Source organism: Raphanus sativus, chromosome 7 (genome assembly GCF_000801105.2).
Source record: "Raphanus sativus cultivar WK10039 chromosome 7, ASM80110v3, whole genome shotgun sequence".
Classification (NCBI taxonomy): Eukaryota; Viridiplantae; Streptophyta; class Magnoliopsida; order Brassicales; family Brassicaceae; genus Raphanus; species Raphanus sativus.
In genome coordinates, this window is record NC_079517.1 from 18,716,409 (window position 1) to 18,732,666 (window position 16,258).

The window sequence follows — 16,258 nt, forward strand, 5'->3', positions numbered from 1 at the left end:
GAAATAATACCCTAGACAACAACCAGATTCACTATTTCCTAAAACAAATACATGCACAACTTTTTCTTGTGACTTGAATTTCTTCCAAAGTTTGTTCATCGGTAGCTTCTACGGTCAATTGGTTTTCCAAGCATTAGTTTACCATTGGGTAAATAATTTCATCACTTCTTCATAGACTAGTAAATACTAATACATGGTGATTAGATGACTTATCATAGAGATTTAGTGGTGATTTAAGAGGAATTTCCAAGATATATTGCAATATGCAGCAAACAACACAATTTTAGAGCTGATTTTGTGCATTTTGTTTTTCTTTGGAATTAGTTTTCAACTTAAATCTAATCATTCATCAATTAGTAATGGAAATTTCGGTTATAGACATATTCACCCATAATACAACTCAGTGTTGGACTTATAATTTGAATTTTTTCATCACTATCTCCAAAGAAGAAGCATTATAACTAAACCCATTTATAAAGAGATTGATATTTTAGGATTATACTATTTTCATTAATTTGTTTATAAACCCACCGAGATTGCGGCTCCAATAAATATAATACATATAAAAGCACTAACAACTGAATCATATTTGTTCAAGTTCGTGTTTTGATGTTATAAGTTGCTAGAGATTAGAGTGACCTTGTCTAAGAAACCAAGTTCTTGTTTCAGGCAATGAGCGACATCATAGAACCAAATCGTCGATTCTTGTATTGATGAAGAGGATAGAAGCAGGAGAGATTCTTGGAAAGATTCAAGAGATATATGGAGAAAGTGGTTCACTGAACAGTCCATAACAAGAATAAAATACATGAAATGATGACAAACGCAAGTCATATGACGGAATGATTTTGGTCATAGGCATTAACTAAACGTATTAGTAAACACAATGGTAATAAACCTGTTAAATATTTTTAGACTTTCCTATTGTTTGTAGTTTCGTGTATGAGCATGTGTGTTTCATGTTATGTGCTTACTAATAGAAACTGTGTATATATATAAAAAAAACTTTAAAATGAAATCACAAATAATCTTCAAGTGAATTTGTGTTAGCATTACTAGTAGTAGATGTAACTTATCATATTTTTAAAATTGTAAACACAAAAGAAATGTTTAGATTTGTAATGATAGATAGGAATAGGATGTTTAGTCTTGAATGGTTTTCTGTTTCAACCACATTTGGATTAGAAAGTGATTACAAATAGCAAATTGTGTAAAGCTACAAAATGGATTGAGATAGGAAAACAAAATTCTAGTTGTTTGCTAAACTTTACAAGCTGTTAATCAATTAAAAGGAAATTATTTTTGAATATTAAGTAGCACACAGTAAATAAGTAATTGTTTCCAACCATGAGAGGGGTCGGGTCCGGTCTTTATTCGCTTCGTGGTAAAACTAAAACGCAAAAGAGGTCCTTCCTTATTCGCTGTGCCGTTTCTTCATTTGCCCAATTGATTTTTCTGTATTGTCGTCTTTCTGGAAATCGAACGAGTGAAGAGCCAAAGAGGAATCGAGAGAAGTATGGGTCCTCATGGAGATGGTGACATGGAGAAAGTTGAATCGGAGAGTCATCGACCCATCTCCACAGTCGTCTTCGTCATCGGTACTTTTTGCTCCTCTTTCAACAGAACCGATCAATCGATTTTCATCTCCTTCTTACTTATGTGTGTTTTATTCTGATATTACCAGCTATGCAAGCGGAGGCTCAACCTTTGGTCAACAAGTTCGGACTCTCCGAAACTTCTGATTCTCCGTTAAGACCCCTCCCCCACCACTCCTTTTGATTCTCCGCTAATCAGTAACTTTAAACCTAAAGAAAGTCCTTATCTTTTGATGGTTCTTGTGACAGGCTTGGGAAAGGATTGCCCTGGGTTCTCTATCAAGGGCTGCACAAAGATCTTCGGATCTATGTTGTCTGCCCCGGAAAAGATGCTGCTCTAGGCAAGTTTATGAAAGACTCTCAAAGACATACTAATTGCTAGTGAAATTTGGGAATTTAGTTTTGTAGACTGTGGCTGTGCATTATCTATAGTGGTGTATGAGCTTGTTGATGTTTGATCTAATGAGCTGTAGAAGCGAAAAGGAATATGCAATTTATTTTTCATTTTATGCTACTACAAGTATATGTTGTTATACTGCTGACAATACCAAGGTTTGACTGCAGGGATTGATAGTGTTGGAACTGTTCCAGCTTCTCTCATTACCTTTGCTTCTATCCAAGCTTTACAACCTGACATTCTCATCAATGCTGGAACCTGCGGTGCCTTTAAGGTTCATTTCCTTCTTTCTCTTGCCAAGGAATCACTTCCTCTCTGTGTGTGCTTTGTGAGAATGCCATGGTTGAGCGTACCTCTATTTTTATGTAACTAAAGTGCTGATTGACTGAACATGCTCAGGTTAAAGGAGCCAACATAGGAGATGTATTCCTTGTATCTGATGTTGTCTTTCATGATAGAAGAATACCTATCCCGGTAGCTGCCTTCTTCTTCCTCTCTTTATTTTTTTTCTTCTATCCTTTTTTCATTCTATCTGGCAAGTTGCTGAGAGATTGTTTTGTTTATCTTTGTTTTGCAGATGTTTGATCTGTATGGAGTTGGTCTTCGTCAGGCCTTCTCAACCCCCAATCTCCTCAAGGAACTCAATTTAAAGGTTACTCAAAAACGTTTCACAATATCAAAAGTACTATTAATAAGATTTTGAGTGTTTTATCAGATTGGCAGGTTGTCTACTGGTGACTCTTTGGATATGTCCACACAAGATGAGTCACTGATCATTTCCAATGATGCTACGCTAAAGGACATGGAGGTAAATGTGATCTTAACAGCTCTCTCCAAATTACTGAATCTAGCAAAGAGAACAAACATAAGCTGAAAATCATTGTGTCTCTGGGGTTTTGCAGGGTGCTGCTGTGGCCTACGTTGCTGAGCTTCTGAAGGTACCAGTAATCTTCTTAAAAGCAGTGACGGATCTGATAGACGGAGACAAACCGGCTGCAGAGGAATTCTTACAGAACTTGGCAATGGTGACCTCTGCGCTAGAGGAAACTGCCACTAAAGTGATCAACTTCATCCATGGGAAAACCCTTTCAGACCTCTAACTCTGTACTTGTGCTCCTTTTTATAAACCAACCGTGATTCCTTAAAAATGCATTCCAACATCATTTGCAGTCTCACTCATTTCCCGTGATTTTTAATAATAAAACTTCAAATTTTTCAGACGTTTTCTCTTCCCAGTGTACTCGGATTAAAATAGCTTGTTGTAAGGTTCGTTATTTGCTTTTTTATCCATTATCATTATCGTATGCAAGGAAGTAAAAGCAACCGGAAAGACATGGAAACACCAGTCAATAGTCAACAAAATATACAACACGGTGAAACTAATTCGTTACCAAGTCATCTCAGACACAAACGTTAAGATCAAATGTAGAGAAAAATTTTGAGCCGTCTCTTTCCGTATTACATGACTGAGAGTAACTTATACTACTCCAGACGGAAGCCTGAGAACAAGCTGACCCCCAAAAACGCTGCACAAGATAAAATCATGGATCTTTTGAGCTATACAGGGCAACAAATGAGTTCGTATAGAGTGGAAGTGAAAGACTAAACGGTACCTTTTGACGTAGTAGTAACAGAAATCTGCAAGGATGAAAGTTTGAACAATTTCTGAGATGAGAACCATCGATGGCCACAATCCATAACCTAATGCTACAAGCAATCTTCCCCTCGTGTCCACAACCTGTTTTTTTTTTAACACATACAACATCGTGGATTAGGCTACTTTTCAGCATCCAAAACCTGACTTTCAATGTATCGATATCAGAAATTAGAAAACTAACCTGTAAAACCCAATGGGCACAGCTAAGGAACCTTGCTACTCCAAGTGCAAATACATAATGCGCCGTGAAGGGTTCAACAATCTGAAAACAACAGCCAAAAAAATAGATTCAGATTATTAGAGAGTAAAACCAATACGTCTAGGTCAGTTCTCAAATTTCCCACTGTGAAATAAAGTCTGTGACCTTTGTGTTCTGCATCACTCGCAGCTGAGGCAGTACTGAAACAGCTTCAAGGTATACACACAATGCCCACGAAATCCTGTTTAATATGTTGTGAGAGGTCGATGGATGGATCAACACAGCCAGCACAACACACGGCACAAGCTGCAACAAAAATTAAAACCAAGTGTATAGTCATTGCCCCCACCCTTACAACGTAAAGCTTAACCAACAACAAAGCTGCTTTGTATAACTGGACATCAATGGTACCAAAAACTCTTATTGACTTACCACGTAATAGAGAGCGAAGTTGTCTTTGTCCTCCATGTAACTAGCCTTCAACTTAAACCGGATCATAAAAATAACCCAGAGAGTTGTTCCCAGAGTAGCCAGATCCAGAACGGTGTGTATATCATATTCCATCACAAAGCTGCAATACAGCCTCACAGCTAGAAATATCGCCGTGAGCTCCTGAGATTTCAGTGACAATCCTGCAGAAAATTAACACACAAAAAGTCAAGCAAAGGTATACACTTTTCGATGTGGGTTTGCCTAAAAACCTTCGAATTAGAATCTAATCCTAAAACCCCTAAATCTCTCAGCTCAACAGATGATGATTCCACAAAAAGCTAATTCTAAAAAAAAACCCTAAAAATTGGGATGTCGAAAACACACGGCTAAACGAGAAAGTTTGGATTTTTATTACCAGCGCAGGTTTTTTCTTTCATGAGTTTGTAGATGAGAACGCAGATCCCGATGGAGTGAACAGCTTCGGCGGCGACGAAGAGATTGTCGTGATCGTGAACAATGAATCTGAGCAGAACCAAAGCCGCCATGCCGGTTACCACCGCGAGAAAAGCCTTCACCTTCGGTGGTTGCCTCCTCACCCATGACCACGCCGTGTGGATCGGACTTTTCACGGCCTTCATGCTCAAATTCTTCGACTTTTCGCTTTTTTTTTCACAGATTTTCTCGGTAAAGTGAGAAGAAAGGTTAACTTTTAATGCGAAGCAGAATGAGAGATGTTCTAGTTGACTTGTGATTTTAAAGTTTCTTTAACCTTAATGGGCCGTAATTGAGTCCATGATTTGGGCCGTAATTGTAGCGGATACTCAAATCGTATTAGCTTTAATTTGGGTATGAATTAGTCAGAAAACCCATTCAGAAGCTATCGAAGATTTTGTCTCAGCATTGTTTCATTTGTTTCAAACCATCCGTACACTTGCTCTCGGCATCAACCTTTGTGTTTACTTCTACTAGTAAGAGTCTCTTGGTCCACTGGTCCTTCACATTCAACATATAATATGTGGAGTGTGAGAACAATGTAGTTGTTTGCTCAGAGAACAATGTAGTTGTTTGCTCAGAGAACATGTCAACATCCAGATCTGGATATTTTCTTATACATTTCTCATATTTTATAAAACCATTTTCGATTGCTCAATCAATGTGGAACCATATACAGTTCACGTATTTATCACATTTCACCTAATAAAACTAAATATCACAAAATCACACCATGTGAGACTAAATCCTTGGTTGCCACTACTTTTTTGTTGTCAACACACATTTATTGCGCTGCTGGCTGCTGCTTAGGTTAGGGTTTATCTTTCTTGTATATATACCATTTTTTTCCAAACCGTATATACACACCATTATTTCTAAATTCTATTGATAAATCTTCTCACCGTCCCTTGGGTTATTTATTTAGAGCAACATTAGTGTTGAGATACTTCCAAAAGTATCTAAATAAATATAATTTTGTATGGCGCTGATAGCTTAAACGGAAACTGGAATATTTGTATGCCTATATAAATTGAATATACAACATATTTTAGTTCTATATCATACAATTTTAAAACTGTTAACGAACTTTTACAAGTACAGCTCTATGGAAGCATAGTCGCTTATGCTGCACCCAATCGATTAAACTCAGCAATCTACATAATAATGCTACTTATTACATGTTCTTACATTAAAAATGGGCCTTGCTGGTGATAATGTTCAGAGAACAAGTATTTAATTAATCTGCAGACATTACACCGGAAGATTGATATTGTACTCTCTTTCGACTTGAACCTCTTATTGTCCAACTGTCCAAAGCCACCATATTAATGGGCGTAGTTGAGTAGGTAGAGGTTTAATATGGCAGTGATTCATAATGATATCTCTAATATATAAATCTACTAACCATGCAATATAATAAAATTTACTATCTGCATTGATAACTACTCAGACCTGGAGAAAAGAGCTGAAGAAGCACGCTCAAATCTCAACATAATACAAACTCAGCTGCTGTCTTTCCCAACTTCTATCTTAGCTGCTCTTGAGGAGGAAGCTCAACGAAAGCTCGGAATTCTACTAAAAGCGGAACAGGCTTTTCTTTTTCAGAGGACCAATATCTCCTGGCTGCAGTTTGGTGATTGTGGCTCTCATTATTTCCATAAGATTATGGCAACACGTCGCTCTCAGAACCATATTCACATTCTTTTTGGTCCTGCTGGTGAACGGTTTGAGACCAGAAAAGCCATACATGATCACTGCCTCTCTCACTACTCGGAGTTCTTAGGAGGGTCTGCATCTCCTACACTGTTTGATCCGCAAGACATATCCCTTCTGCTCAATTTTCAGTGCTCAGAATCTCAGAAAGCTATCCTTCAGTCTGACTTCTCAAATGAGGAGATAAAAGAGGCCTTCTTCAGCTTGCCCAGAAACAAATCATGTGGACCAGATGGTTACTCTTCTGAGTTCTTCATTGGATGCTGGACAATCATTGGACCGGAGATCATCTCAGCTATAAAAGAATTTTTCAGGGAAGGCAAACTACTGAAGCAGTGGAATTCTACCACGCTGGTTCTAATCCCAAAGATCAGGAACGCTTCAAAGATTGGTGATTTCAGACCAATATCCTGCCTCAACACACTATACAAGGTTATCTCTCGCCTCCTAACCGGTCGATTGAAGGACGTCCTTGAGCAGGTTATATCACATGCGCAATCTGCTTTTATGCCTGGCCGACTCTTGGCAGAGAATGTCCTACTTGCTACAGAGCTCGTTCAAGGCTATAAAAGGACAAGCATTGCTCCCCGAGCTATGTTGAAGGTTGATCTTAGGAAAGCTTTTGACTCTGTAAGATGGGATTTCGTAATTGCGACTCTCCAAGCGCTACACTTGCCTCAGAGATTTGTAAACTGGATTTCTGAATGCATCACTACAGCTTCGTTTACCATCTGTGTCAACGGGGAATCAGGTGGCTTTTTCAAGAGCAACAGAGGGTTGAGGCAGGGGGACCCTCTATCTCCCTACCTTTTTGTCTTGGCAATGGAGGTTTTTTCTAGGCTGATCAAATCCCGTTATCAGTCAGGCTATATCAGGTATCACCCTAATGCTGAGCCGATAGAATTATCTCACTTGATGTTCGCGGACGACGTAATGGTTTTCTATGACGGAAGTAGCTCTTCTCTCCATGGCATCTCAGAGGCGCTTGATGATTTTGCGAGTTGGTCTGGTCTTGAAATAAATCAGAGTAAGTCAGAGCTCTTCACGGCAGGTCTTGATCAGCAGGAAACTACGACTACTTTGAGTTATGGTTTCCCTATTGGCATTCTGCCTATACGATACCTTGGCCTCCCGTTAATGCATAGGAAGCTCAGAGTCTCGGAATATACTCTACTGCTCGACAAGATCTCTGCAACCTTCAATGCGTGGTCAGCGAGACACTTATCTTTTGCAGGAAGACTGGTCCTTATAAAATCTGTCATCTCTGGAATTGTGGTTTTTTGGACCACAACTTTCATCTTGCCAAAGGGATGTATCAAGAAGATTGAGTCTCTTTGCTCCAAATATCTCTGGTCGGGCCAGATTGAAGGGCGCGCTTTCGTCAAGATCTCCTGGGCTGATTGTTGTCTCCCGCAGACCGAAGGGGGTCTGGGTCTTCGTCGCTATGAGACCTGGAACAAAACCTTATGTCTGCGACTGATTTGGCTTTTATTTGCTGAAGGGGGTTCTCTGTGGGTTGCTTGGCACAAGCATCATCATCTTGGAAACTCAAATTTTTGGGCTCTAACTGAGCAACCTCAAGATTCTTGGCACTGGAAGTCTCTACTCAACCTCAGACCTCTAGCTCGTCACTTCGTAACCTGTACCATCAGGGATGGAAATCAAGCTAGCTTCTGGTTTGATAGATGGACTCCTTTGGGTCCTCTAATAGACTTTATTGGCAATACTGGGCCTCGCTCTCTGCGTGTACCCCTCCTTGCCACTGTCTCGAGAGCAACCAGAGTAGGTCTGTGGAATTTGCCATCACCAAGATCGGAGGAAGCAGTATCTCTACATGCTCATCTGACCACCGTTGATGCTCCTTGCGTGAATAGAGGACCTGATCTTTACTCATGGACAATTGAGGGAATCCAACACCAGTCTTTCTCTTCTTCCAAAACATGGAGCGTGATAAGAGAAAGAAAACCGAACCCGCCTTGGCTCAAGTCGGTTTGGTTCAAGGGTCATACTCCTAAGCATGCTTTCAACATGTGGGTTGCAGTACAAGACAGGCTGCCTACCCACACAAGACTAGCTTCTTGGGGAATGCAAATTCCTACTACCTGCTGTCTTTGTTCAACTTCAGACGAATCAAGGGACCATCTCTTTGTTGACTGTCCTTTTGTTAAGATTCTTTGGAGTTTGATGCTCGGAAAGCTCTCAGAAACTCCTATCACTTTTACTTCTTGGTTGCAGTTATTGGACTGGACTTCTTCAGGCTCTGCCCGATCACCGCGCACGCTAAGAAGCATTGTTGTCCAGGCTGTCGTATACCTCACTTGGACTGAAAGAAACAACAGAGTTTACAAGAATCAGATGCTGTCAGCCTCTGAAATTTTTAAACTCGTCGATAGAACAGTCAGGAACACAATCTCTGCTCGCAAGACCAGGAAGCAATTCAAAAGTCTCATGGCCCTTTGGTTGATCTAAAAAAGCGTCTCTAAGTGTATCTCTTTTTGTAAGCATGTTTTTTCTCTGTTTTTTGCCATGCTTGCAAAGCCTTGTTTATAAATCTATTTTGTAAACATTTTTCATATTCTATGATATTTACAGTTAAGCAAAAAAAAAAAAAAAAAAAAAGTTTCGTATTCCTACAAAAATATTCCGGGGAAATTTTTATCTTGCTCATCTTTTGTTCGAATGCTTCGGTTCAGACCCGGTTAAAATCAACTAATCAAAACCATAGCAAAGCCGACAAACAAAAACCCCAAACATCATTTTCAAAGCGTTGGTCACTCTTAAGTGGTTTTCCGACTCTGCTTTTCAATCTGACGAAACCTAGATTCATATGCAAGTGTTTACACAGACTTCAATTTTCCAACAAGAAAAACAAATAGTAGGCTTTGAGCTGGCTAAGTTTGATTGAAGGATGGTGGGCCTTGTCGACTTCGAATACGAAAGATTGATGACAAAAAATTAACTTCCCTCTCCCATCTAATTAAATGCTAGTAAATCAAGTATCTTCTCTAACCAAAGTCGCTACTAGTATCTCACGGTAGGTGTTCTTTTGCACACCATACACAAAAAATAATAAAATACTTAAAAATTATATTTAAAATATATTTTTGTTAAGTTTTATATTTTATTAATTGATTACAATATTTAATTTTAAAATTTAATTTAATTATATGTCAAACTAAGATAAAGTTTAAATGTTTTTAATTTAAATTTATATTCAATAATACATAAGTATATATTTAAAAGTATAATCTTGAAAATATTCTTTATCTATTTCTTTTGGTTGAAATGTATTCAATCAAATTCTATAAAATAAAAGATAATTTTGTTAGGTATATAATTACCAAAACATAAAACTAAATAATATATTTAGATTCTACGGATACTAAAAAGAAACCAATGATATTGGAATTATAAAATTACAATTAAAAATAGCATACAATTTTGAAGAATACTTTTAGTAATAAAGCTATATATATATATATATATATAATTACAAAAATTGAATCAATTAATATTTCAAAAATTAAAATATTATATAATTATATTTCTATTATTATATTATTTATTTTTATATCAGTGATCATCTATGATAATAAAATATATATATGTGTTATTATCGTGTTTTTAAAAATTATTAAAAATATAAATCAACAGTCAATATAAATTTTCATGTCATAATTAGTTTCAATCAATGTTGTTATTGTTTTAGTATGACATGTCATTATTTTTTTAAGTCAATGTTACGATGATATATGACAAATAACTTCATAAACAATGTCTAAAGGGATTGATTTGTTACATGGTACACTGGTTTAGTCACAAAGAAGGGGCAGGTACAAGTAGCACAAGAAGTGTGACTATCTTTCCCATAAATATAAAAGTTTCTCTTCTAACCATAACGTGGCTCGCTTCAATTTTGGGTTGGTTGCACGTATATACGCACTCATTAATCCATTTCATGTTTTTGAAGAAATGATGTCGTGTGTGTGTAACAAAAAGTGAAGGAAAAGTTACAATGTATACATGCATTAGATTTTGCCATTGGCTGTATCACGAAGGAAAAAAGTTAAAACACCATACTTATAGATCAAAAGGTTCATGTGATCGAAGTTCTACAATATGTCTCGTGCAATAACGTTGGTTATGGAAACAAAAAGGTAATAGTAATATGAATGCATTTTCATATAAAGATAAATAAATAAATAGATAAGTCAAATTGTTTCAACCACCCTGCATGAAAAAGTATGATGAATTATTGCCGTAGACGGAAATTACAACGATAAGAAGGACCATTATATTATTTAAAATAAATGATACCACTAAATAAAAGAAACCACCGAGTCCCAATTATTGTTGGTAAATAAAAAAAAAAGTTTAAAGAAATAATAATCAAGATCCATTTTTGAAAAATGCTATGATAAGACCATTATATAAACGAGAGAGAGTCTCGCTATAATCATATCATCTTCTCCACTAATACTCAACTATATTAACACATAGTTTCTTTCTTATAAACTATATTTTCCGGAAAGGAAAGTGTACGTACGTAGTGTGTCAGAAATCTCAGAGGGTGAGAATCCCAATGAGGATCTTACCCGAACCTCGAGGTTCGGTTCCATGCCTCCTCCTCCTCTTGTCCGTTGTCTTTTCCGCTACTCTATCTCTGGCTCGCGTCGTCGAAGTTGTTGGTAACGCCGAGAGCAAGATCAAAACCCCCCATGCATTCTCAGGTATACCACATTAGTCATAACATTTTGTACTATCTAGTGTCATATTTTTCTGGTTATTTGACCATTGTGTGTGTTTGTTACTTGTCAAAGGACTCCGAGTGACGATTGATTGTAAGGTGAATAAAGGGCATTTTGTTACAAAAGCTTCTGGAAACATTGATGAAGAAGGAAAGTTCGGTCTGAAAGTTCCTACTCATGACATTGTCTCCGAGGATGGAGCTTTAAAGCAGGAGTGTTATGCTCAGCTTCATAGCACTGCGGGAACACCTTGCCCGGCTCACGACGGCCTTGACTCCAACAAGATTGTGTTTCTATACAAAACTGGAGACAAACACGTTTTGGGTCTCAAACAAACTCTCAAGTTTTCACCTGAACTTTGTGTTTCCAAATTCTTTTGGCCTATGCCTAAGTTCCCTCCCTTTAAGGGATTTGATCATCATTTCCCTTTACCTCCACCTTTGGAGCTTCCTCCTTTTCCTAAACCTTGCCCACCACCTCCGGTTCCAGTTTACGAGCCACCCCCAAAGGTGGAACTTCCACCACCTGTCCCGGTTCACGAGCCACCACCAAAGGTAGAGCTTCCACCACCTGTCCCGGTTCACGACCCACCACCAAAGGTAGAGCACCCACCTCCAGTTCCGGTTTATAAGCCACCTCCAAAGGTAGAGCACCCACCTCCAGTTCCGGTTTATAAGCCACCTCCAAAGGTAGAACACCCACCTCCAGTTCCGGTTTACAAGCCACCTCCAAAGGTAGAGCACCCACCGCCGGTTCCGGTTTACAAGCCACCGACAATCCCAAAAAGCCATGCCCGCCTAAGTCACCAAAGATCGAGCTTCCACCTCCAGTGCCAGTTCACAAACCACCGACTAAGAAGCCTTGCCCGCCCAAGCCGCCGAAGAAAGTTGATCCACCACCGGTTCCAGTCCACAAGCCACCAAAGAAGCCGTGCCCGCCCAAAACACCAAAGGTCGAGCTTCCACCACCAGTACCGGTCTACAAGCCACCACCGAAGATAGAGCATCCACCAATCTACGTGCCCCCGGTGATCCCGAAGAAGCCGTGCCCGCCCAAAGCGCCAAAGGTCGATCCTCCACCACCGGTTCCGGTCTACAAGCCGCCACCGAAGATAGAGCATCCACCAATCTACGTTCCACCGGTGATCCCAAAGAAGCCGTGTCCTCCGCCGGTACCAATCTACGTGCCACCGGTGGTGATTCCGAAGAAGCCATGTCCGCCACTTCCACCACTTCCAAAGTTTCCGCCTCTTCCTCCTAAATACATTCACCATCCCAAGTTCGGCAAATGGCCTCCGTTGCCGACTCACCCTTGAGAGTTTAATACGTATACTTGTATGTAATCAACGTGTTGCTTTTAAAAAAAATTATTATCCTGCATGTTTGAAATTTGGTTTGTTTTGCGACTTTCATCTTTTGTCTACTTAATTTCTCTCTTGAGTTTTATGTGTAGACTGTTTGTTCATCTCTTCCAGGAATAATATGGTAATGATTTCCTCAAAAAAAAAAAATGGTAATGATAATTCCTTTCTCCTTTGTTATGAGATGATCATCACGATCCTAGAGCACCTCCAGATAAGTATGGAAAAAAAAACCACCAAGAGTACTCATGAGAAACATGATAAAAATTGTGTTCAATTTTCTCTTACACTCATGCTATTATAAGGAACTTTTATGTTAATTATTACATCAACGAAGATGCTTCCAAGATGATCAATCTATTCTATTAATTTTGCAGTGCCCTATTGATAAAAGTTATGTCCATCTTTTAATTTGTATAACTGCATCTACAATATAAAGTAAATATAACTGCATCTAGAATATTATTTAACCGTAACTTCCTAACTTCCTCTATTTTCACGTAGAGCATACAATACATGTGGGGCCCATGTTCTAAAACAAGTTGATAAGTCGATTATAACAAATAATATTATGGTTGTATTTATCGAGAGCATACAATATAACTGCCTTTAGAACCCATTGATATCTATTCTATTAATTCTGCAGTGTGACTGATACACTAAAAATGAATCCTTGCTACTGCCAAGTTAACAGTTGCAATTGTAGTACTTGAGATTCAAATCCAGAGGACCAGTCTACACTCTAGTTCTATAAGTTTCAGAATCAAGCTAAGAAGAAGATATGATTTGGTTGAAATAGGCGATAGTAAACAAGCAAAATAAACACGAGATTAATTCAATTAAACAAGAGCTAGCCTAGGGTATTTCATTGGGTGATGAATTGGAGCCAAACAATTATTCAAGCGCGATGAAGTGCTTTCTAGAACTCGGATCACTCAGCTGGAACACTCCACTGTCGTGGTAGTGATCGCTTTGCAGATCGATCTCACCACCTAACTGTCGTTGGGATGAGAATCGATTGCAAGCTTTAGAGAACAGGTCCGATCAGTTCACTTACCACCCTAATATCTACTTTCGCTGATTAGGGATACTAAGCTCATTCAATACATGTCAAGTTATCATCCTAAGCGGTTAACTAGGTGATGAACTAGTGATCTAACATCAAGTGATCAGTTTAATGAAAGCAGTAAGAACAGTATGAATGAAGAACAGTTATGGATCGCTTATCTATGTTTAGCTCATGTCTCAACACCCTAAAAACCCTAGGCGAGCAAGGTCACTACTCGATCATGATGCACATAAACAAAGACATAAATCCTGAATAAAATTGCATAAGAACAGAGTAGAAACAAAAGGGTTCAGATGATCTTCTCTATGAGAGGATGGATTCTTCTCCCTTACAAGTTGCAGATCGCAAATACTCAGTGTTCTCTTGTAAAAACTAGCGTAAGAAAAATAGAAAATAGATAGATGGCGTTTTATATGGAGGCGCCAATCAGAAGAAAAGAGATTAGGGCAACAGGGCTTAAAATCCCGAAATAGGAGTTTCCATATTCGTCTGGAACAATCGCCGGATCACTCCGTCTGCTTGTTCCGCTTGAGAGAGAACAGTCTCGGGATTGTTCTCTTGAGTGTTCTCCGCAGGAATGCTCCAAAAGGACTTCTTTTCATCAGGCACCTTCTCTTCTTTCTTCTGCTAACTCCAGACCTGTAAAAGGTCAAAAAGGACTAGACTGACACGAATTAGTGACTTCAAACAAAAGAAAACATATATACAATGATGTGAAAAACACCATATATCAATTCCCCCAGACTTAGATCCTTGTTTGTCCTCGAACAAGGCAAGTACCAAGAACAGGGAGAAAGGTTTGAAAACGTGGGAACTCGCTTATTCTCAGCAACCATACTCTTACCACAAATCTCTGAACCATACAAGCTGTAGACTAGGACCACACACACTTACTGAGAACCCCCTGATCGCTGTTCGAAGATCTGCTCCTTACTCTATATCTTAACCTGAAAAGGCAACACTTTCGAGACAAAACTCCTTATGTTCAATTAAGATAAGCGTGAGCTTCTTGTCACAGGCTCTACTCAGAGAGAACGGGCTAGGTATAGAACAGGCTAACTTTTATGGTGGAGTTCAAGAGTGTTTAGGGTTTACCAAGAGCGGGTGCAGGATATCGCACAAAATGGTCGTGAGAGGACGGCTCCATTGAGGTCCACAGTCCTTACTCATCTCTGCCAATCGGACTGCTCTCCGATAGATCGATCATAGGACTGCTCTGCGCGATTCAACTTCCCCTTCAGAACACTTCACTGAAACACCATCACTTTCTCAACTTCCCCAGTGGCATGCATCATAGATTCTTCCCCTTCTCGTCACCAGTAAATCAAAGCAAAACAAAACAAATTCTTTTTTTTTTTTTTTTTTTTTTTTTTTACTGAATTACAAAATGCTGGGGTGACGAGCAAGGAGGTAGCAAGTGATGTACATGATGCCACTGGTGATTCGTTCTGGTCTGATCTAGCCACTTACTTCTTCGTTGTTCTCCATAGTATCGGAACAGGCATCCCGGTTGTTCCCTTACGTATCAGAACAAGCACTCCGGTTGTTCCGCCTGCTTCCATTGAGCATTGATGAGTAAGAACTGCGTCGATCCTTTCCTCTCCGACCTTTTTGCACATATCTGCACATAAAGTACTAGAAAAGCAAATGCATGAGGGTGGAATTAAAGGTCAGGGTTCAAGGTGGGAACTAGCTAAAGATGAGCTAGCCACTCAGGAACAGCAAGAGGGATAAAATCGGATAAGAAGTCCTGAGTGCAGTTCTCATTCTACCCTGATCTAGTGCCCATGACAAGAAGAATTAAAGTCCAGATTAGGTTCAGATAAAGTGGAGTTAAGTCTGCCCAGTGTAACCTGATCGGTATAGAACTTCTGAAGTGTCAAATGAGATAAGTCAGGGTGTTCCAGGTCCATGTGTGGGTCTTTCATCACTGCTAAGGTCACTGAATAAGAAGGTTAAAGCACGAGGTGGTTAAAGAGCATCACAAATAAGGTCCTGATTCCCACAATAGTTTTGACTGACTCGATCCTAAAAACTGACTCGATAAAAACATAAAAATGACACAAGGACTGACTCAAAAAGCACACAAGTACATTGCTCCCCCAGACTTAGTTCACACCATCCCTGGTTGTGAAAATAAATCAGAGGAAGCTGAAACAAACCAAACAGAAGCAAATAACATGAAAAATAAATAGTTCAGATGGATAAGACAAGGGATAGAAATAGTCCTTTCGGACTCAGTCTGAATCGCCGCTACCGGAGTGACCAGCTGTCCTCCTGTTCCTCGGCAGTCTCACTCCTCCAGTCGATGTGCCTGCTTGTTCCTTGCCTGGGCGCCTTGTTCTCTGCGGTGTACGCTCCTCCTGTGCTCCAATGCAGCCGCCTGTGATCGCCCTGAGTATCCTCTTCATGAGGCTGTTGTTCTTCTTCTGGGAATCAACCATCCAGCGTCTGTAGGCGTGATCATCAGTCACATCGGTGAAGTCCTCCAGGTCGTACTCACCATCAGCCGGTGGAGTCACATGCTCCACATCATCCATGTCTTCATCATCGTGCTGAACCGGTGCCTTAGGATCATCGCAGAGGTGCTCTTCAG

The 16,258-nt window shown here is 39.4% G+C and overlaps 3 protein-coding genes across 3 annotated transcripts; 2 read left to right on the forward strand and 1 right to left on the reverse strand.

The window, feature by feature from the left end:
- The first annotated feature begins 1,374 nt into the window (after positions 1-1,374).
- LOC108822950 (5'-methylthioadenosine nucleosidase) lies at positions 1,375-3,214 on the forward strand. Its single transcript, XM_018596167.2, has 8 exons — positions 1,375-1,598; positions 1,685-1,748; positions 1,845-1,936; positions 2,160-2,266; positions 2,392-2,466; positions 2,570-2,644; positions 2,708-2,800; positions 2,895-3,214. The coding sequence occupies exons 1-8, from the start codon at positions 1,517-1,519 to the stop codon at positions 3,090-3,092; spliced, it is 786 nt and encodes a 261-aa protein (XP_018451669.1). The 5' UTR covers positions 1,375-1,516; the 3' UTR covers positions 3,093-3,214.
- A 108-nt stretch (positions 3,215-3,322) lies between these two features.
- Positions 3,323-5,006, reverse strand: LOC108819818 (uncharacterized). Its single transcript, XM_056991065.1, has 6 exons — positions 4,696-5,006; positions 4,281-4,480; positions 4,014-4,154; positions 3,831-3,911; positions 3,606-3,730; positions 3,323-3,518 (listed from the first exon to the last, which is right to left on the reverse strand). The coding sequence occupies exons 1-6, from the start codon at positions 4,916-4,918 to the stop codon at positions 3,470-3,472; spliced, it is 819 nt and encodes a 272-aa protein (XP_056847045.1). The 5' UTR covers positions 4,919-5,006; the 3' UTR covers positions 3,323-3,469.
- Positions 5,007-10,940: 5,934 nt separating this feature from the next.
- On the forward strand, positions 10,941-12,766 carry LOC108822372 (proline-rich protein 4). Its single transcript, XM_018595429.2, is given in 3 exon segments — positions 10,941-11,215; positions 11,306-12,000; positions 12,003-12,766. Coding segments are annotated over 3 exon segments (1,389 nt in total). The 5' UTR covers positions 10,941-11,067; the 3' UTR covers positions 12,549-12,766.
- Positions 12,767-16,258: the final 3,492 nt, after the last annotated feature.

Bases quoted from the DNA above. Each gene is read 5' to 3' on its own strand.
- LOC108819818 (XM_056991065.1), bottom strand. From the start codon at position 4,918: ATGAAGGCCGTGAAAAGTCCGATCCACACGGCGTGGTCATGGGTGAGG. The intron at 4,155-4,280 runs GTAAGTCAATAA...TTTTTGTTGCAG, and splicing joins ACTTCGCTCTCTATTACGTG to CTTGTGCCGTGTGTTGTGCT. The intron at 3,519-3,605 runs GTACCGTTTAGT...TATCTTGTGCAG, and splicing joins TGTTACTACTACGTCAAAAG to CGTTTTTGGGGGTCAGCTTG.
- LOC108822950 (XM_018596167.2), top strand. From the start codon at position 1,517: ATGGGTCCTCATGGAGATGGTGACATGGAGAAAGTTGAATCGGAGAGT. The intron at 1,749-1,844 runs GTTAAGACCCCT...TTCTTGTGACAG, and splicing joins TCCGAAACTTCTGATTCTCC to GCTTGGGAAAGGATTGCCCT. The intron at 2,645-2,707 runs GTTACTCAAAAA...GTGTTTTATCAG, and splicing joins TCAAGGAACTCAATTTAAAG to ATTGGCAGGTTGTCTACTGG.